The sequence below is a fragment of the Marmota monax genome, unplaced genomic scaffold, assembly GCF_021218885.2.
Source record: "Marmota monax isolate L192 unplaced genomic scaffold, Marmota_monax_Labrador192_F-V1.1 WCK01_AAM20220418_F8-fsc00061, whole genome shotgun sequence".
Lineage (NCBI taxonomy): Eukaryota > Metazoa > Chordata > Mammalia > Rodentia > Sciuridae > Marmota > Marmota monax.
Window position 1 is genome coordinate 8,854,642 of NW_026695230.1, and position 20,588 is coordinate 8,875,229.

Here is a 20,588-nt window from a genome sequence, read left to right on the forward strand (position 1 = left end):
AGAAGGCGGCGACTGTCACGGTTGCCTGCTCTAACCAGCTCCCGGTAGCCCGGCACCGAAGGAAGGGGTCGTGCAGCTGCACTGATCGATCCCGCCCAGCCATGGACCGGAAGGTGGCCCGAGAATTCCGGCATAAGGTCAGAACAGCAAGAGGTGCCCCAAGCAACAGGGACCCGAGGTCCCGGAGGGGTGGGTGGAGGATGGACATCCCCTGTGCTAGCCGCCCTTTTCTAACCCCGTCTGGGGGAGGGGAGGGATCTGGGTGGACTGGGACCTTGGAGAGTCGAGGGTCCTCTGGCTGCCAGAGAGATCTCCATAAAATGAGGGCCTGGACATTGATAGTAAACTGCTCCATCTCCAGAAAACTTCCTTTCTCCTACCAAGGACTGGAAATTCTGAGGTTGGGATTCCTTCCAGCCTTGGCCCAAGGCAGGACACTCATCTGAGATGCTCTGCAGTGGGCAAATCCCCTCCCTCCTAGTGCCCCCAGCCTAGGACTGTTGGAGCCCATGGTGATATTGAAGAAGGGAAGCTGGATGTCTCTTGCCCTTTGACCTCTAAAGATGACTTAGGAGCAGCTCTGTGAAACTCTCCCTGTCCAGGGGCATTTCTTAGGACTTGAGAGGCAGCTGAGCTGCAGTGGGGAGGAGGGGAGGTACCAAGGGTGTGAGGAGCCAGCTCTGGCCAGTCAGCTCCTTCGGGCAGAGCCTCCTCTCCAAGGTATGTCCAGGTGAGACACCTCTCTGGTGGTCCCTGGTGCTCCAAGACCTTCACTGGGAGCTGCTGGATCCACCCATGGCATTTCTAGTGCTGTTTCCAAAGCTATGCAGGAACTGCTGAGGCCCCAAGGCCAGAGAAGGCTATCCCAGGGGCCTAGTGGGTGGACCTCCTCACCAGGCCTTCTAAGAGGGCCTAAGCCAGGGTGTCTGGAGCTACCCGCAGGCCCTGCCAGAGCCCCAGAGGGCCAGTGTCTTTGGTCCAAGCTGAACCCCTTCCCAGATCTGAGGGGGCAAAATTCATGAGGCAAGGTCAGAGTGATTCTCCCTCCCTTCCCTGCTTTCCATAGAGAGGCCCAGAGGTGCCCAAGGTGAGGGGCAAGGAGTGAGCAGCCATTCATTTAAAAAGCATATTTTGAGCACCCAGTCTGTGTCCTCAAATTGCCAGTCATGTGGCTGGGAGGAAGCCCCTACACTCATAGTCACCCGTGGCTGGGCACTGAGTGTTGAAACTGAGGTTTGGTAGGGGCACAGAGGGGACTACTCTTACTGGAAGAAGTCTCATCAAAACAAGGCGTTAGGTATTCCTGATTCTGCTCCCCTGGGTAAGAGATGGCTGGAAGTTCAGCAGAAGCTGGGGGGCTGGCTAATGTCAAGGGAGCATTTGACGTGTTCACTGGTGCAAAGAGATGTGTGGGGAGAAATTTCAGCTGTGGAGGACATTTGGTGAGTATAGGTTTCAGGCAACCCACTTTGAAGAAACTCAACCTCCCATCCCCCACCATGGGCTTGAATTTCACTTTCCTGGCCGTGGCTTGAAAGTAATGTCAGGTTTTCTTTTGCCTTTTTTCCTGTCGGGTTACCTACGCTTTTCCTCCTTTGAGAGAATCACTTCTAGAGTCCCCAGTGTCTGACTCAACTTTGGGTTCATCCCAATCCTTCCTCCCTGGGCCCCAAAGACTCTCAGAGCTTAAGGTCCCTGTGTTCCGCTGCCCTGCCCTTCCTCATCACAAGTGCATTACCTATTAATGTGCCTGCGTGTGCAGGCAGGGCAGGTGCCACGCTGGGCCGGCCTAGGCTGGACTTTGTGCCCTGCTGCCTCAGAGACAGCAGCAGCCTTCCCCTCCCAGGTTGGGGATCACCCAAGAACTAGGGAGAGAGAATGGGGCAGCAGAGGACAGACATGGGGCCTAGAGGCATGCTGGGTGAAATTTACAGCTTGCTGTTGATTGCTTTTCAGATGTCCTTTCCTTAGTGTTTTGTAGCAAATTTACTTGAAATCTAAGTCTTTAGTTTTGGAGGTTGTATTTAAGGTAATATGTTGTAAAGGATAGTGCTGGGTGACCTGGAGCAAGTCACTTACCCTCTCTCTGTCTCAGGTCTCTAATTTGTGAAATGAGGATGACATTTAACTAATAAGGTTATCATGAGGGCTAAATGAGATCAACACCTGTGTAAGGGGTTACAGTAGATCCTGACACCTAGGGAGTCCTCCAAAAGTATGCACTGTGGCTTATTATCTGGAATTAGGCAGAACTGGAGTCAAATCTCAACCCTGTCACTCACTGCCAGTAAGACTTTGGGCAAACCATCTAATCTCTCTGAGCTTTAGTTTCACCAGCTATGAGATGGGGTTTGTAGTGCTTACTCTTGAGATAGGGTTAAATAGGAACTCCAATATTGGCTGCTCTGGGCCTGTAGTCACCACATGGTTCCTGGCTGATGCCCGCAGTGTCCCATTGTTTGAGCTAGCAGGCTCCAGGCATTGTCCTATCAGTGTGTCATTTCTCTAAGGCCACCAGCAGCACTTACATGCCCTTCCCAATGATAGGTAACAACCTTGGGCCAGGATGGGCTAGGGGGCATGATCAGAGACTACGATGGACCATCTTTTCAAATTAGCCTCTCTGCTCACAGCCCTTGCACGTTGCAGGAACTTGGTTACTCATTTGCTCACAAAGTATTTATGGTCTCTTCAGCAATCACACATTTGTGAGTAGCTCTGGTGTACCCTAGCTGAGGCCAGACAACTGAGAGTGGGGTGGGATGATTAAGATCAGAAAGAGTTCCTGACTCCAAGGAGTGGCTGATCATTCATTTATTCATACAAGCAATAAATTTTGACTGAGTTTCTATACATACCAGACAGTATTCTAAGCGTCAAGGAACAAAACAAAGCCCTGCCCTTTTAGAGAGTATATCCTAATGGGGAATATGAATAAGTAAAGCAATAAAAGTATTCTATGATGCCAAGTAGTGATAAATGCTATTAAAAAATAAACTGGGATGAGGGAAAAGAGAGTAACAGGTGGTACTTTATGTAGGGTAATAAGGAAGGCTTTTCTGAAGAGGTGATGTTTGAGCAGAGACGGAAGAATAGGGGAGGAGCCAGGGGGTATATGTGAAAGGAAGAGGGAACGGCATATGCCTGCCATGATGAGAATGAAGAATCTAATCCATCCAGTACTGGCTAGGATACACACTGTGAAGACGTGACTGGATCAACATGTATGGAGGGCCACTCACTGCCAGCTGCTGAGGTTATGAAATTTGTATCCATTTGTTTTTAATTTAACAAACACATAGGACTTACAACTTTCCAGACACTGTTTTAAACTTTATGATTAATAACTCCTTGAGTTAGTAATGAAAACAATCATTAATCTCTCATGGAAGGATTAAATTAAAGGAGAGTTTTATGACCATTTTACAGATGAGGAAACTGAGGCAGCCCCAGTGGAGGAAGGGGCTTGTTTGTCCCACCCTCCACCCTCACACCCAGGCCTGTGTCTAGGCTACGGCACAGGTTTGTGGAAGACCAGTGGGCCAAGAGAGTCCGGAACAACTTAACAAGGTCATGGCAGAAGTGAGGACAAAGTACTGACATTGGGGTAAATCTTCAAGGTGGTGGAAGAATTTGCTAAGAAGAAATACTGCGGGTGCCGCCACTACTAATGGCTAGCCCTCCCGCCAGCCAGGGTTCAGCAGGAGGCAGGCAGCTCATCCAAAGGGAAAACCAAAGTAAGCTTTGTGAAAGGACAGTAGGAAAGGGCGGGGCTACAGGAACAGACTAGGCCGGGTGACAGCAATGGGAAGCCAGCACTCTGCAGGGGCCAGGGGAGGGAGGGCAGCAGAACACAGGAGAGCAGGGCTGCAGAGAGAGGCCCAGGCAGGGGCTACCACCTCAGGTGAAGGAAACTACCTCAGGTGGTCCCTCAGGCCACCAGCCAGGCGACTAAGAGACTAAGTCCCTTCCTCCTCCTGTTCACCTCCTACTTGTGCCTCCCACTGGCTGAAACACCAGGAATCCAGGCAAAGCCCTGGAGGACAAAGGGCAGGGTGCAAGAGGCTGGGAGTGTCAAAGGAGAAGACACAGCACACATTTGGAGTCTGTCCCAAGTGCTTTACATATGTTGCCTGCTTAATCCTCATGACAGACCAGGGAGGGCACAGGAGTGGAACAAAATGCATGATTTAACTTATTCTTTTTCTCCTTGCCTGTGCAACAGTCCTGAAGGGCCAGTCCCTGTGAGGGAATACTAGGGAATGAGGCTGAAAGGGCCCCAAAGCCAAACCCAGATTTTGCTTTCAATGCCCCTGAACCTAGTGAAGATGAAGGTGCTCCCTCCCACCCCACACAGACCCATAGCTCAGAGCTAGCTGAGCATCAGCCATAGAAAAATGCTAGTGCTGGCTGGAGATGGGAATGAAGGTGGAATAGAGACCACCCCCCCCAACAGTCACTTGCAGAGGGTGAGCTCCTTTAGGACTTCTGTGCCCCACATCAAGGGGATCCAAGGAAAGGAAAAGCTTTCTAAATCTAGTTGGAGAAAAAAGACTGCTCTCTTGCACATAGCAGGTTCTCAATAAATGTGTACAGTGGACAGGTGCATACAAAAGTGTTATATAGGGCAGGTGGATGACATGGAGTAGATTGAAAAAAGCCGAGGTTTTGGAGGCAGCATGCATAGGTTGGAGTCTTAGCTCTCCCATTTCCCTGAACCTCTATTTCCTCATGTGTAAAAAGGGGATAACAATATCCACCTCCAGAAATTATTAGGAGATTAAAGATAATTAAAGGAGAGAGTAAAGTAATTAAAGAAGCTACTGAGAAATGGCAGATAGTCAGTAAGCAGAGGGTCTAGGTGAGCTTCAGAGCTTACAGGCCCGAATGAGCCACAGGCTAGAAGGCAGGTGAGGAGTGTGTGCTGGGCGCGATCAGGAAAGACTCTAGAGGAGGTGGCACGGTGAAGAGGGAAGACACTCCATCTTGCATGGCTCTGGGACCTGCTTTTCTACAATGAGCTAGAAATGAACTGAGAGGAGACAGAGCCTCCAGGAGTTCTGGGAAGACAGTTGTCCAACACAGGGCCAAAAGTGTAGAAGGAGGGTTCCCCAGCCTTGAGCAAGTGGAGTTCATTCATCATTCCACAGACACCATTGAGTGCTACGTGCCTGTGGGCACAACACCGTGTTGGACACTGCAGGGAAAGAAAGATCATGGATGGGGAGGAGGGAAGAAAGGAATGTCAAAGACCTACTGTGTGCCAGGAGCTTTATAAGTACATGGTAATGTACCAAGTAGTCAAAGCAGCGTCTGTCGAAGCTGATCCCTGGACAAGTGGAAGGCAGAATTCTAAGAGAAAGGAATACTATGTAATTTTTTTTAAAAAATAGTCTAAAAGCTTAGTTTAATGGTAGCATTGCTACAGCATGCTCAGACTTCTAAAAGACTTCCATCTTTCTTTCTTTTCTTCTGGAACATTCTAAAGTCTGCAGAGTGAGATGTGAGTGTGTGTTTCCAGAGAACAAAGTAGGACTGTTTCTCTATATTTCTGGGTGGAAAATTGTCCCTTCATTTGTGGGCTCTACTGTTGACTCATTACTTAGATTCTCTCCACACCTGTCTGTATGTAGATTTAAAAAAAAATGGAAACATTAGCCGTGGAGGTGGAGGGGACATTCTGACTGAGATTGGGGAGGTTCCAGTGTGAGGAAGAGGTCTGCTCAACTGCAGTGTGAGTCCCACATGGACTATGGTGGTAATGACCTTGTAATAGCAGACAAGAACAGACTGGAACAGGGTTTAGATGAGCTTCCAAGTGAGAGCCCATGGACATGAGGCTCTCAGAAGGAGACTGGTAGAAAGTAGTTTCTGGGTGAGGACCTCTGAATGCAGTAGTCAGGATTGAAGGACTGTCCATAGATCAGGAGCCTGGGACTCCCTCCACTCCCAGATCTTTTCTATAAAGACTGTCACCAAGTGCTCTGTGCTTGGCTTAGAGAAGGCAGAAAAGCATTCCTAGACTCTAAAGCTGCAAATTCCCTTAGTTTTCTACCTTAGCTTTCTACCCAGAGCAAAATAAAGGCTATCCTCTGAGGAGAGTCCCTCTCTGCTTAACCCTAATGCTGCCTCTAGCTGCACTCCTGCAAAGGGGTGAAAGGACTTCAGACCCAAGGCCTCAGCCAATCAGAGATCCCTCTCCTGGCCCTTTGCTTCTCTCACCACCCGTGGCTAGAATTAGGCTGGATGTCCTTTGGTGAGGGTGTCCTCACTCCAACCGAAGCAGGTGGGATTTTTATCCTCCCCTGAGAGAACAGAACATTTGGGGTTCAAAGCATCATCTAAAAGTGTTCTGCAAGTCACAGTGGCACACACCTGTAACCCAGTGACTTGGGGGGCTGAGGCAGGAGGATTATGAGTTCAAAGCCAGCCTTAGCAACTTAGCAAGGCCCAAAGCAACTTAGCGAGACCATGTCTCTACATCAAATATTTTTAAAAGGGCTGGGGATGTGGCTCAGGGGTTAAGTGCTCCTGGGTTAAATTCACAGGGCCAAAAACCAAAAACAAAAGACATGTGTTCTGTTTCTTTGTCATTATGAACCAATCAAAAAGTTTTCTTAACAGTTCAGAGGAATAAAATATCTTTTTTTTTTAAAACAACATATCTTAAAAGCAAAAGGTTGGAAATGTTGACTTTAAGGAGCTTTGGGGGTTATTTCCCCTTGGGATGCCTGAGTCACACCAAATGGACATGACTAGCAGCAGAGCATAGGCTTTGGAGTCAGACTTGGGTTCAAATCATAGTTCCACTTAATAACTATAGGGTCTTCATTGAGTTTACTTAACCTCTCTGGTTCTTTCTGCAAAATGGTGTGAGAATATGTGCTCACAGGGATGGTGTAATATGCAAAGGAATTAAGCCCACATGCCCAGTGCCACCATGGGGGCTCTGCAAAGGTCATTTCCCTTTCCTTTCTGTTCCCATGGCTCCTTCAACCTGAACTGTGAGGACAAATTCACCCAATAAATAAATACTTATTTACTGAGCACATAACTATATGTTAAGCCTGAGGAATTTAGAATAACCAAGACTCATCCTTCCCTTCATTGGGTTTTCTATCAAGCAAAGGAGACAGACAATTTCAAAAACAAAAAATAAAAACAAAACCAGCAAACATTAAATTAAAAGCAGCAATCCATGTAATGATGGAATTGAAACATCTTGCAGGGTGGGAGTGGGTTCTGTTTAGGTTGGTGGGCAGGGAAGACCTCTCTGAGAAGGAGACTAGCCATCCAAGGAATAGGGGAATGAATATACATCAGAAGAAAGTCTGGCATGAGAGAGGAACTGAAAGGAGGCCCTTGCTTCCAGGAAGAGCTTGTATAAGACATAGCAAGGGGTCTGGATTTGGATTTTAAGTACAATAGGAAGGTAATGGGTGACTTGATCTAACTTATCAAGATATTTTTGGGTGAAGTCCCCAACCTTCTTATGTAAGTTGAGGCTAAAGAGGGTAGAGATAGTCCAAGCTTGTGTCCTCATAGAGATGGGCTTTTGAGAGTGACCATTTGTGTGGCAGAGTGGGCCAGAGCCCAGCCCAGTATCCTAAGATTTAGTAGCACTGACTCAAGCGCATGTGCCATCCCCATCTTCTAGGGGGATGCCTCTGCAGTGAGGTAGGGAGGGAGCAGAAATTCTCCTGATTGGAGCAGCTTGGGGAGCTTCTGACACCCAGGCTATGAGTCCATGGAGCGCCTCCTCCTAGGTTAGGCTCATCTTCAGTGAAATGCCCAGCCTGATTTTAGGGGCAAAAGTGCTGCCAGGTCAAGACTAGAAAATTGCATTCCCTGCTCAGACTAGAAATCCCAAGGGTCTGGCCTTACAAGTCCTCTCTGTATTGGAACAGACAGTCAGTCCCTATTCTTCTGGAACTAGGGACTCTCAGATGAAGAGCTGAAGCCTGGGATCATGCTCTTGAGCCTGGAGGCTGGAGGGAGAGAACCAGAGACCCCTCCAGCTTCCACATTGCCCTGTTACTCCGTCCTGTGCTAAAGGGAGAGCCAAGGATATAGCACACAGACGAACAAAGAGCTGTCCCAAAGAGTGAAATTTGGGGGTCCCAGATCACTGACTCCCCAGGGATTGGGGTGCTAATGAAACAGCTCCTGAACCTGACCTTGGAGTCCTAGCCATTGACGTCAGCAAAGTTGAAATGATGTAACCTGACCCTCCCTCCAGGGGAGACATACAGGGACCTGGAGAGGGGGAGGAGTGGCCAGGAGGCTGACTAGCGGACAGAACTCAGGGTCAACCCAGCTTAGGCCAGGACTGGATAGGGCAGAGGTCCCCTAGCAAAGGTGTCGCAGAATTCAGCAGTAGGGTGCTTCCCGCCAGTGGGATGTGCTTTCCGAACCAGTGGCCCAAATCCTTTTTGAAAGCAGTTATCAGGCACTACAGCCACCATCAGGTAAGACAATGGGCTTCTTCCAGACACAGATGGCAACCACGGGGTGAGCAGCAGCACTGCCATGGGATGTCATTGTCACATGGGGGTTCCCGTCCTGTGTGTGTACACATTATCACTCCACCTTGGGACAAGGCTCAGCCTGGCCACATGGGGATGGGCAAAGCCTACACTGGCATGTTCTGCGTGGGTATGACATATTGGGGTCAGGAGGTCACCCTGACCTCTGTCTTCCTTCCTCTCTTCACAACTCTTCTTGAACTGCTGGAATAGTTTGGGTGTGGCCTCTCTTCTCTGGAGTCTACTATAGGTTTTCTGGGCCTGGAGCTGTAATTCTGCCCTTGGGTTTTACAGGTAGATTTTCTAATTGAAAATGATGCAGAGAAGGACTATCTCTATGATGTGCTGCGGATGTACCACCAGTAAGTATGCTGGGCCAACTCCTATGAACCAATCCCCACAGGGGTACTGTATGCTCAGGGAGCCCTGGGATGAGCTGTTCTAAAATAGAGGAACTTCGGGGAGCAGATGCTCAGTGCTCCTGGGAGCCAAATGGACCTGCCATTTCAGCAACTTGTTTTAGCAACTATACAATTCTTTGCTCTTGACTCTGTTAGAGGTCAAGGGTACACTTGTGAAAAAAACAGACTGGTCTCCACCCTTAAGTTGATCACTGTATCATGGGGGAGGATATAAAGTAGCCAGATATATTCAATAGAGTGCAATTGTTAGGACAGAAGAAGAAATGAAAGCAGGCCCTGGACACTGCATTGGATGTCTCTGGTCACCTATTACCTGCTTTTTGATTCATTTGGCCCACATTTATAAGCTCCTGTAAGTTACTAGGTAGCATGCAGGATCTGGGATGAAGAAGATCCACTTTGTTTCCTTGAGTCACTTGTGGCCTGGTCGGGGGAGGTGAACAGACGTTATAAGCACCAGGAACTCTAGCATAAGTTACAATAAAATAATTGGTAAGTGGAAGTAAAAGTAGGAATTTAAGGAAAGGAATTTTCACTTCTAACTGAGGGGTCAGGGAGATGCCAGAAGAACTTGAGCTAGGCTATGAAGAATAAGAAATTGGGATGGTGAAATATTGGGGAAGGGCATCCCAGGATGAGGGCTCAGCATCATCAGAAGTTCAGAAGCACAGAAGCACAGGATGTGGATGGGGAATGAGAGATAATCTGTGAGTTAGACCTTGGAGCACCCTGAGAGCATGCAGAGCCACAGACTAGAGACATTCCAGGAGACAGGTCATGGAGGACCCTGAGGCCACCAGGTAGAATGGATTTTGTCCTCTAGGCAGTAGGGAGCCATTGAAGGATTTTGAGAAGGGAATGACTTATGTTAGTAAAGATTCCATGAGAGTGGGCAAATCAGCAGGCAGCTGGAGATGCAGAGGTGTCTGAATTACGTGAAGGCACAAGAAAGATACTGAATTTCTAGAGTTTAGCAGCTGATCAAACTAGAAGATCAGAGGGTGAGACAGCTCATCACGTCTCACACAGAGCTTTCCTGTGTGGGAAGATCCTGAACTTTAGAACTAGGCAGAGCCGAGTTTGAAATCCTGGTTGATTTCATGTGCAGAATGGGTTAACAGTCCCTAACTCACAGATTTCCTGTGACACTTATGTGAGAGAAACAAGCTCTTCCATAGCTCATGGTCCAGAGTTAGAAGTTCTGGACCTTTCAAGAGAGTTCTTAATTCCTAGGCCTGGGCCCAGTGGGTGGGGAGCTGGGCTGGGTCGGAGGTCTTGGTCAGGAGTAAGGCACCAAGCATCCCCTATATCTCTGCAGGACCATGGACGTCACTGTGCTTGTTGGAGACCTGAAGCTGGTCATCAATGAGCCCAACCGCCTGCCACTGTTTGATGCCATCCGGCCACTGATCCCATTGAAGCATCAGGTGGAATATGATCAGCTGACCCCTCGGCGCTCCAGGTATGGAAGGAGTCACTAGCCCAGAGGCAGGGGTGGAAGAGGTCTCCCTGGGATGAACTGAGTCTCTCACTAGTGGGCTGGGCAGTGCTGGCAGTCAGGCTGAGCTGGGCCATCACTAACCCACCCCACACCATGGCAGGAAGCTGAAGGAGGTGCGTCTGGACCGGCTGCACCCCGAAGGCCTTGGCCTCAGCGTGCGTGGGGGCCTCGAATTTGGCTGTGGGCTTTTCATCTCTCATCTCATCAAAGGAGGTCAGGCAGATAGCGTTGGTCTCCAGGTGAGTGAGCAGAGTCTAGGGAAGAGGGCCCCAGAAGCTCAGACTTCCTGCCTCCCCTTCATCTGCTAGGTGGTGTGGTGCAGTACAGGCACCCACTCTCCTGAGCCTCTGGGAGAGGAAGAGGCTGTTGAGCCCTGTCAGGGATCTGCAGTTCCATAGAAACCAGGTCCCAGGCAATCTGTTTTCTTGAACCTAACTGCTGCCTCGTCCCAGATGCTGCTGCCCCACTGGCCCCCACCTCCCTACTTCCTGAAGGAGGATCATAGTTATGTTCAGCACCCGAAGCCTGGCACAGGTCACCTTTAGCAGCAGGGAAGAAGGCCCAATGTAGCATGATGCTTAAGAATATAGACTCTGAGACTGAAGTGCCCAGTTCAAAATCTGGCCTTGCTGTTCATTAAGCTGTGTGAATTTGGTGAAATGACTTAACCCCCGGCCTCAGTTTCCCCATCTGCAACATGGGGTGATGATGAAACAATCTACCTCATCAGGTTGTACAAGGAACAAAAATGAATTAGTATTAGAAAGCTTACAACACTGCCTGACACGGAAGTGCTTTGTGTTTTATAAATAAGCAGAGAGAGGGAGACAGTGAATGATTAACAATGTGCTGGGCACAAGCTCACGTGGATTCTCACTGTTTGCATTAGATGTATCATCCCAAGTTATAGTTAATAGAGGTTTGGAGTCCAGTAAGTGGCAGAGCCAGGATTAGAACCTGGTTCTCCTAAGGTCAACCCAGAGATCTCCCTTTAACACCTCGGGGTGCCTCTCCACCATGGTCCCTGCACCTCCATGTCTGAGCAGAGCAGGGCAGACATGCAGGTCTCACTCCTCCCGGAGCCTGGAGCTGTGTTTTTGTCTGTTCAGGTAAAGGAGGCCCTCCCCAGAGCTTCCAGAGTGTTTGTTATCGAAATCCCAATCCCAGAGGCCAAGCCAGGGGCTTCGGGGGGCTCCAGCGCTAATGGTACCAGAGAGTGAGGAGTGGGGGTGGAATTAGGGAGCTGACAGACATGGCTTTGTTCTGATCCCTGTCTCACGGCTCGCCGATGGCGTCTGAAATTTCAGCCCCTTCATTATTCCTTTCCTCTGAGGCACATTTTCCAGCCCAGAAACAGAGTCAGAGAAATAAACATAATGAGCGCCTCTCTTGGCATCATCTGAGGCCCTCTTTTTTTCCAGGGCGAGCTCTCCTCCTCAGATGAGCATTTCTCAGCAGTGCCCCAATGCTTGGGGACGAGAGGACATTTTAATGAAACTCAGGTTTTACCTTCCCAGCTGTTTCTCAGGCTTATGAATTATCCACCCTTTCTTGTGCTGATGGACTCATCTCTCCTTTGTTCCACGGACCCTCAGATGTTCATACCTTCGTGGTGCCTGCACAAAGGCCCTTTTGCAGGGTTCTTTGTGGAGGGAGAGCGAGAGGGAAGTTGATCCTGTAACCTGAGCCAGGAACCCTGTGGGAATTTTATTCCTACTGAGGTCCTGGGCAAGTTCCCTTTAGGAACAAGAAAGGGAACTTCACTCAGAGGAGCTTGGGAGAAAACACTTGCGTCATTGACCTACCTGGGTTCATGTTTCCAAGGAGATCTCAGGCCTGAGGATAGCTGGGAGAAGATTCTGGAAGACAGGGGAGAGGCACGTTCTGTGCCAAAGACCCTGTGCTGATTTGACCTATGAGTCTGGGTCCCCAGTGAGGCTCAGATCCTCTGATAGGACTTAGTCCTGGGACTCCATTCCTCTGCTCTTGCCCCCTAAAGGAATTCTGTATTAAGTCTCTGTCCTGCACAGAGGCAGCCTGTGCTGTACAACTTGCTGTACCTACTAGGGCTAGAAAATGATTCTCTGTGCCTTTGTGGTCCCAGCTGTATAATGGACAGAGCAATCCCTGCCTTCCTGTGGAACTCGAAGGCTCTGACAGGTGGCAGGAATCCAGAGAGGACAAGATGCAGGGAACAGTAGCCAGGCTTGGCCATTTGCCCTTCTTTTCTTCTTCTAGACACCCAAGAGACAAGGCTTGTTGTCTGTCAGGAACACCTGACTTGGGATCCTGACAACCTTATTTGTTCATGGGGTGACCTTGAGCAAGTTATCGCACCTCTCTGGGCCTCCATTTCCTCATCTGATTCACAGACACACAAGTTCCTGCCCTGCAGTTTTGCTGTGAAAACTAGGTATAAGGAGCAAATCCAGCAGTTCTCCTTGAATCTGATGTCCCCATAAACCTAGAGAGTTCTTTACTGAGCCCCTCCTTTTTGTGCCTTTTTGAGTCTATGGATATCTCTGTCAGGACTTCCCCTCCCCCAAGAAGACTGGGGTCTGCGTCTGGAGAGGGAGGGGATCATTCCTGGCAACAATGAGAGGTGACTCTGTAGGAGTGCTATAGGGTGGGAGTTGGCTTGTGGGGCCCTTCAGAGGCTATGTGTCCCTTAGCCCCCATAGCATCCAGCTATGTACTAACAAGTCTCCAAGGGGTCAGCACATGTGATTGGAGTTAAACCCCCAGCTGCCATGCATTGGCCTCAGACTGAAGAGGGAGCACCCAGGATCCAGTTACTATTTTGCAGTTTCTGCCTACATGACCTTGGACAAAATATCACCTCCCTGGACCTAGGTGTCACCTAATATCTGAGGGCCCTTCAGTTCCGTGCTTAGTCAATAACAAGCTTCAGTCTGATCCTCAGGGCTTGAGTGCCTGGACAGGCAGCAGTAGTGTCCAGCAGGAGCAGTGTCAGCATGTATCCCCAGCTAGCCCCGCAAGCCCATGTCTCCCAATCCACTCTTGCCTAAGCTCTGAGAAGAGGGACCTGAGCCGTGGGTTTTGGGCTCAGGCCTAATGATAACAATCATGTGGGGTGAAAGGGATGCCAGAGTGAGGGGACAGAGACCTGAGTCCTACTCAACTCCTCACCCCCCCATCTTGGTTTCCTCATCTGTAAAATGAGGCAAAAGGAAGTACCACCTGCCCTGGGATCCCTCGGGCTGGTGTGGGGTGGGTTGGTTGTGACAAGGAATAGGCATATATAGAGGTTTAGCCTGGCCATGAGCACCTGGTGGTGGGCTTTTCCTGCTGCCAGATAGATGCTCCCTCCACCTGGTGCTTATTCCTTCTCTCTGTGGCCAAGGTGGGGGATGAGATTGTCCGGATCAATGGATATTCCATCTCCTCCTGCACCCACGAGGAGGTCATCAATCTGATAAGAACCAAGAAGACTGTGTCCATCAAAGTGAGACGTAAGTGAGACCAGAGGGTGGTGGGGCTCAGTAACTGTGGACTGGAGCAGACAATGGGATTACTCAGCTCCCGCAGGGACAGAGAGGGCAGGGAGCTGCCCTAACCCCAGTGCTTTTCTCCCACAGACATTGGCCTGATCCCTGTGAAGAGGTGAGTGAGACCCTCCTCGTAACACTCTTTCCTTGTGGGTCCAAGGTCCTGGTATCATCCCTGGGTCTTACTCCTCTACCCCCAGGTCACGCTGTTCCTGGGCCAGTGGAGGCTGCAAATGTGGCAGATATGGACTTGGGGTCTGGTCCCTAAATCATCTCTAATAACCATTTGTTCTATTTTTTCCTCTTGTCAGCTCTCCTGAGGAGCCCCTCAAATGGCAGTATGTGGATCAGTTTGTGTCAGAATCTGGGGTAAGGGCTAGGACCCACTGTGATGGCGCTTTGGTGGAGTGGGTTGGCTCTAAGGACATGATCTTAGGGCCTCCAGGACACCCAGAATGCTCCTGTGGCGTGGTGGGCCCTCAGCTGGTCTAGCTAGTGTACAGACCCACACCCCAGGGGCAGAATGACCATCTGGCCTGTGAAAATTAGGCAGTACTTACCCTAAAGATCTCACAAGCTCAAAAGACTATTTGCATGTACATTGACACCCAATGACCTGCTTTTGTTCCTCCTCCAGGGCAGTCGAGGCAGCCTGGGTTCTCCTGGGACACGGGCACACAAGGAGAAAAAAGTCTTCATCAGCCTGGTGGGCTCACGGGGCCTTGGTTGCAGGTGGGTGGCAGCATGCCCTAGGCTCAGTTGTTGCAGGGAGACCCCAGCGAGCTCCTGATGCCTCTTCCCTTCTTCACTGCTGCATATGAGGATACTTGTCCATCAGTGAGGTGACTTGTCCATCAGTGATGACACTTTTTGTTGCCTGAGTTCCACTTAGCCACCCAGAGCCAGAGGGACAGCTCCAACAGTTTTCATTTTACAGATGAGGAAATTGAGGCCCAGAGGCAGAGCCATGGTCCTTGAGTGGGCCCTTGACTCACTGCAAAAGGACACTGCCCATCTAGGCATCTCTGTCACAGTTCTCTTGTCACAGATTACCTCATGGCTTTCCTTAAGAGGCAGTCAGGGAATTCAAACAGGCACTGGGCCACATGAGGGGTCAGTATCAAGTATGCAGGTGCCACAGTCACTCCATGGTCAGTTCCAGCCCTGCCCTGCCATGCACAAGCTCCAGAACCTGAACCACTTAACTTAACCACTCTGAACCTCAGTTTTTCCCTCTACAAACAGGGGAACATAATACCTATATTACAAAGTTTTTGCAAAAGTAGTAAACAAAGTACTAAGCTTAGTGCCTAGCAGGTAGTAAGTGGCTGGTAAGTGTTGGTTATTATTATTTATGTTATTCTGATTATTTCCATTCCTTCACATTTATTCAACATTTTATAAGTGATAAAAAATTATCTTTCCTTTCTGGAAGATGATAGCAATATAGAAGCCAAATGCATAGGTGCCACATAGGGTGAAAAGGACTCTGAGGGGGATGAATCCTGCGTCAGGGATGTCAAATAGGTTTCCTATCTGTGCCATCTCTAATCAATTAGTGGGTGGCTTCCTGGGGTACTGTTCTGCAAAGTATTTTCTCTTTTTTTAGTACCAAGAATTGAACCCAGGAGTGCTTAACTACCAAGTCATATCCCCAGCCCTTTTTAAATATTTTATTTAGAGTCAGGGTCTCACTAAGTTCTTAGGGCCTCCCTAAGTTGCTGAGGCTGGCTTTGAACTCTCAATCCTCCTGCCTCAGAGATTCTGGGATTTACAGGCATGTGCCACTGTGCATGGCTCTGCAAAGGATTCTAAAGCTGTATCCAGCTTGCTTGGAAAGAGTGCTATAGTTACTTAGTGATATGTGCCACAGATCTAGGGTAGGGAAAAGAATGAACAAGTGCCATCCTTCCTGTAGATGTTTTGGGAGCACATGGGAGGGGGCACTTGCTCAATCTTGGGATAGAATAAGGGATCTACTGAAAAATTTTAAAGGAGATAGTATTTGAGTCATAAGGTATGAAAGGAAAGTTCTAGAAAGAGAAGAAGCAGCACATGTGGTATATTGGGTGAGGATTGGGTAGGGAGAATTACAAGTAGTTTTCTGTGCCTGTTACCCAGGGGAACAGTGGAAATCAGGCTGGAAGGGAGACAGAGATGGAGTCTGTGGGTCCTGAATTCATGGATGAACTCTATTCTGGACACTGAATACCCAGATAGAGGATGATAGACAGGACATTGAAAACAAGAGAGTGCTTCAGGGGACAAGCAAAGGGGGTAGAGCTTCATCCGCATTTCCCACCTTTCACAGCATTTCCAGTGGCCCAATCCAGAAACCAGGCATCTTCATCAGCCATGTGAAGCCTGGCTCCCTGTCTGCAGAGGTGGGATTGGAGGTGAGTGACCCAAATGGCATAATATTTGATATCCAATATGATAGTTACGGAGTGGAGAGGTGACAGGGTGGGCTTGAGGCCCTCCCAGGGCCTCCTCAAAATTTTTCGACTGCTTTACTCATTGGGAAGAGTTGTTAAGCAGCCACTTAGACTCAGCACCTAAACCTGGCACCATGGAGGAGCCCTTCCTCCAGATGAGTGAGTGTAACACACCAGTTCTTCTCCATCTTTCCTTCAGACAGGAGACCAGATCGTTGAAGTCAATGGCATCGACTTCTCTAACCTGGACCACAAGGAGGTAAGATGTGAGGGTCTTTATCTGCTGGCCTTATCACCTTCCCACCCCACTGCTCACCCCAACTACCATGGTGTCTGTGGTCTCTGCCTGGACTGCCCTGGTCTATCTGTCAGACCCCAGATGACTGACCTCCTGTTCCCACAGGCTGTGAACGTGCTGAAGAGTAGCCGCAGCCTGACCATCTCCATTGTAGCTGGAGCTGTAAGTCCAGAATGAGGTGGTGGGGGCCCCATGACCCCTGACCCATAACCTATGACCTCATATCTCTGCCACACACTCCCAGAAAGGGCCAAGGGCCTGAAACACTGATGGTAGAGAAAAAGGGCTTCTGCCCAGCAAGAAGCCTGGGTCAGAGACCTCCAGAGTTGCAATACACGGGGAGGCACAGCACTGAGAAGGCAACCCAATCTTGGCCCCCCCAAAGCCATGGCTGTGGATATACAGCTTTCCCAGGGGCCTGAACAAAGGGCCTCTTTTTCCCCACCAGGGCCGGGAGCTGTTCATGACTGACCGCGAGCGGCTGGCAGAGGCACGGCAGCGCGAGCTGCAGCGGCAGGAGCTCCTGATGCAGAAGCGGCTGGCCATGGAGTCCAACAAAATCCTCCAGGAGCAGCAGGAGATGGAGCGCCAGTGAGTGGCCCATCCGGGGGCCCCCACCTTCCCAGACCGCCTTTGCCCCACCCATTTTGGCTCTTGTCCTCTGCTCCTGCACAGACTTCATCCCCACTTCCAGAGCTGTCCTCAGACCAAATAGGTTAAGCGGCAGGTCAGCATATCAATCCTCTGCCTCAGACCACCAGGCTCCTCCCTCCTTGATGAGGACAGCCCCTGATTTCCAGACTCCAGGACTATGGGAAATGAGGCTCCCACCAGCAGCACTGACATGTTGAGTACCTACCATGTGGCTGATGCTGATTAGGACCTTGCTTATGTTATTTAATTTAATCCCCACGCCAGCCCTGTTTAATAAGTGAGGCAGCTCAGGCTCCGAGGGGTTAAGCATCTTGGGTCCAAAGTCACACATGACCAAGCTGGGATTCACATCCAGACAATCTGACTTAATAACCTGGCAGTCCCCAGAGGGTCACCCACCTGTGGTGCTAACCACTCCCCACCAGGTGGTTAAAATGATGGACTGAGAAAATAAATGGGGCAAGCAATTCATAAAAGAAAAACCACAGTCAAAATCCATATGCAGAAATACTCTCAGCACTTAATAAGTATTTGAAAAAGGAAGGAAAAGGGATTTCCCCCATCTCCAGCATCAAAGAACTAACCTGGAAAGCCACACTTGGTTAGCAACTCCTGCCTGGGGTCTGGCTGGGCCCTCCTCTGAGAGGACCCTCTCTCAGTCCACGTCCTGCTTGTTGTTAGTCACTCCATCTAAGAGTTTGGAGGGGAACACATAGATTGTGGCCCTCATGTGAATCTGCCAGTCATCTCCTGTGGCACAGAATATCTGCCTAGCTATGCCAGACAAAACCTCCCAGGAGCAGAGGTTGTGTAGACAGACTTGTGTTGGACAAATTTCTCAGCATCAAAGCTGGTGTAAGCATCCTTGGAAGGGAGACTGCAGAAAACATTTAAAACTTTTCTCAAATCAGGAATCAGCTATAAGGAACAGTTAGCTTTTCTTGCATAGACTCAGACATGCCTACCTGCATTTATTTTAGGAGGAGAAAGGAAATTGCCCAGAAGGCAGCAGAGGAAAATGAGAGATACCGGAAGGAGATGGAACAGTGAGTATCTTGGGTTTGTGTGTGCCTGCACATGTGGTGCTCATGAGTGTGCTTCCAGGAGTGTGGCCAGCCAGAGGTCACCTCTAGGCCCAGTTTACCTGGCCCTCTGTCCCCTAGTAGCTCCTCCTTTATTTGTAGCCATTCCACACTCCTAGTACAGCCCATTATACCAGGGCAACAAGAACTTAGGTGTTTACTCAGAACATCAGCTCCAGGGCCGGCCTTCCTTACCACATTAGAACCATGAGGCCGCTCCTTGCTGGTTAGGGTTCTCAGGTAGGCAGGAGATAGGCCTGCAAAGGTTCTGATTCAAATCACAGGTGTGGGGTTTAATTTCAGGATCGTGGAAGAGGAAGAGAAGTTTAAGAAGCAATGGGAAGAAGATTGGGGCTCTAAGGAACAGCTCCTCTTGCCCAAAACCATCACTGCTGAGGTGCACCCAGTACCCCTTCGCAAGCCAAAGTGTAGGTACCATGTGCCAGGGGAAGAGGTCCTTCTAGGACCTGGGGCTGGGGGGATGGACAGAAATGCTGGCCTCCCTCCACTAACTGCCCATGGCTCTCTCAGATTCATTCCCTTCATGGTGGTGCAGCTGAGTGTGAGGGGCCATTTTTCAGGGTTTTAGGGTGGGAGGGATCTGTCTGCCTCCTTGTCTGGGGCCTGCTCCACACACAAGCTCACAGGCTCTCCCCTACAGCACACATGCACACAGGCCACTGGGCTGCTGCAGATGGGAGAGCGAGCTGTGCAAGAGGAACTGGCTCGTGTGATTGTTGTCTTAGTGTGTGGGGTGAGGTGCCCTTCTGCCTGGTTCTAGACTGGGTTGGGATGAAACCAGCAGCAAGAAAGAGGAAGGAGCTCTGGTGGCCCGAGGTTGGTGGGCAAATGAAGGAGGAGCTTGCCTGAAGTGCCTCTTTCACCTACATCCCTGCACATGGGTGGCTGTCACACCACTCCAGGGATGGAGACAGGGAGAGGACTCTGAGACCCCTCCCAGATGTCAATGTGGGTCTGGTGGCTGCACCATGCTGGGATCTCAATCCCCACCATAATTTTTATCTCCTCTTCACTGGTCCATTCTTACCTCTACCCTTCTTACCTTACCTCTCAATCCTGGCCTCCACCAGCTGCTACCCTGTCCCCAGGGACCCAACTTAGAGAACCAAGGCTCCTCTCTCTGTTGTGTGGTAGCCAACTGGAATTCTGTAGTGGGGTCTAGATAGCTCTGTCCCAACTTTGGATCATATCTGAGTCCTAAAGGGACACTGCATTGCCAACACAGGCCTCTTGGACTGAAGCAGGTAGCTCCCAGAATTCCTTCCTGGCAGCAGAGCACAGTGTCATCTCATGGTTCTCTCAGAAAGACAAAGCATGCTGTCATCACCTTCCCCTATGACATTCAGTACAAGCTGAGGATGTGGCCAAAGCTGAATTCCTGGTGAATAATCCCTGTTTTAAACGGGCCGCTAATTTGCTCTTATGAGTGAAATGGGAGCTTTGAAAAGAGAGAAATTGATTGTAATTGCTTCTCATGAAAGTAATACTAGTCAATTTAGCGCCTTCCTAGAAATTAGGTCTCAGCTTCACAGCAAGGTGCACCCTCTCAGGAACCATGAAAAATAAAAGCCTTTCACTAACTAGGTATTTGTTTAGCATTGTTTTAACCAAATCAAGTTTCTTGAATAAAAAGAGTAAGACCTTTGCCTTTGCTTAAGATACATGTATTCCAAGGCCATTCCACAAAGCACAGGATTGATGGCCGCAGTCTGCCAGCCCCCAGGGCAGCTGTCACAGCCATCCATCTCCATATGTACCCACAATTTAATCCTAACTTGGATATAAGTCAGAAAATGTAGTAGAGCTTCTGAACAGCTGAATTCCTGTCTTTCCCTGCTGTTCCAAGGCAGCTGGGATGGTCATGGTTTTGTTGGGCTCGTTGGCTACAGATAAAGCCCAACATGGCTCGTTGGCCAGCCAGCCTCAGCCCACCCAACCTTTAACCAATCTGGGACCCAATTAGCCAGTAGGTGAGGCCTGACTAAGGTTTCTGTGCCTGCAAGGGGTGAACCTACATTTTTGAAAAATAGGGAAAAGTGTGGAACATCTTTAGCCTAGAACATGAAGGCCCTCAGTGTAAGGATGTGGGCAGGACAGACTGCTCCCCCCCACTAGCTGCCCTAGAAGGTTCTGAAAATTGC

At 49.6% G+C, this 20,588-nt stretch overlaps 1 protein-coding gene across 2 annotated transcripts in view; it reads left to right on the forward strand.

The window, feature by feature from the left end:
* Window positions 1-20,588, forward strand: part of Ush1c (USH1 protein network component harmonin) — a 43,039-nt gene continuing 22,451 nt past the window's right edge. For both annotated transcript variants that reach the window (XM_046438243.2, XM_046438245.2), the window contains exons 1-14: window positions 1-137; window positions 8,820-8,887; window positions 10,266-10,409; window positions 10,549-10,687; window positions 13,813-13,921; window positions 14,048-14,072; window positions 14,269-14,326; window positions 14,595-14,689; window positions 16,269-16,353; window positions 16,592-16,651; window positions 16,796-16,852; window positions 17,139-17,281; window positions 18,325-18,390; window positions 18,730-18,854. In XM_046438243.2, coding sequence (XP_046294199.1) covers window positions 102-137; window positions 8,820-8,887; window positions 10,266-10,409; window positions 10,549-10,687; window positions 13,813-13,921; window positions 14,048-14,072; window positions 14,269-14,326; window positions 14,595-14,689; window positions 16,269-16,353; window positions 16,592-16,651; window positions 16,796-16,852; window positions 17,139-17,281; window positions 18,325-18,390; window positions 18,730-18,854 — 1,210 coding nt within the window. In that variant the 5' untranslated portion in view covers window positions 1-101. The remainder of the gene's footprint in view (window positions 138-8,819; window positions 8,888-10,265; window positions 10,410-10,548; window positions 10,688-13,812; window positions 13,922-14,047; window positions 14,073-14,268; window positions 14,327-14,594; window positions 14,690-16,268; window positions 16,354-16,591; window positions 16,652-16,795; window positions 16,853-17,138; window positions 17,282-18,324; window positions 18,391-18,729; window positions 18,855-20,588) is intronic.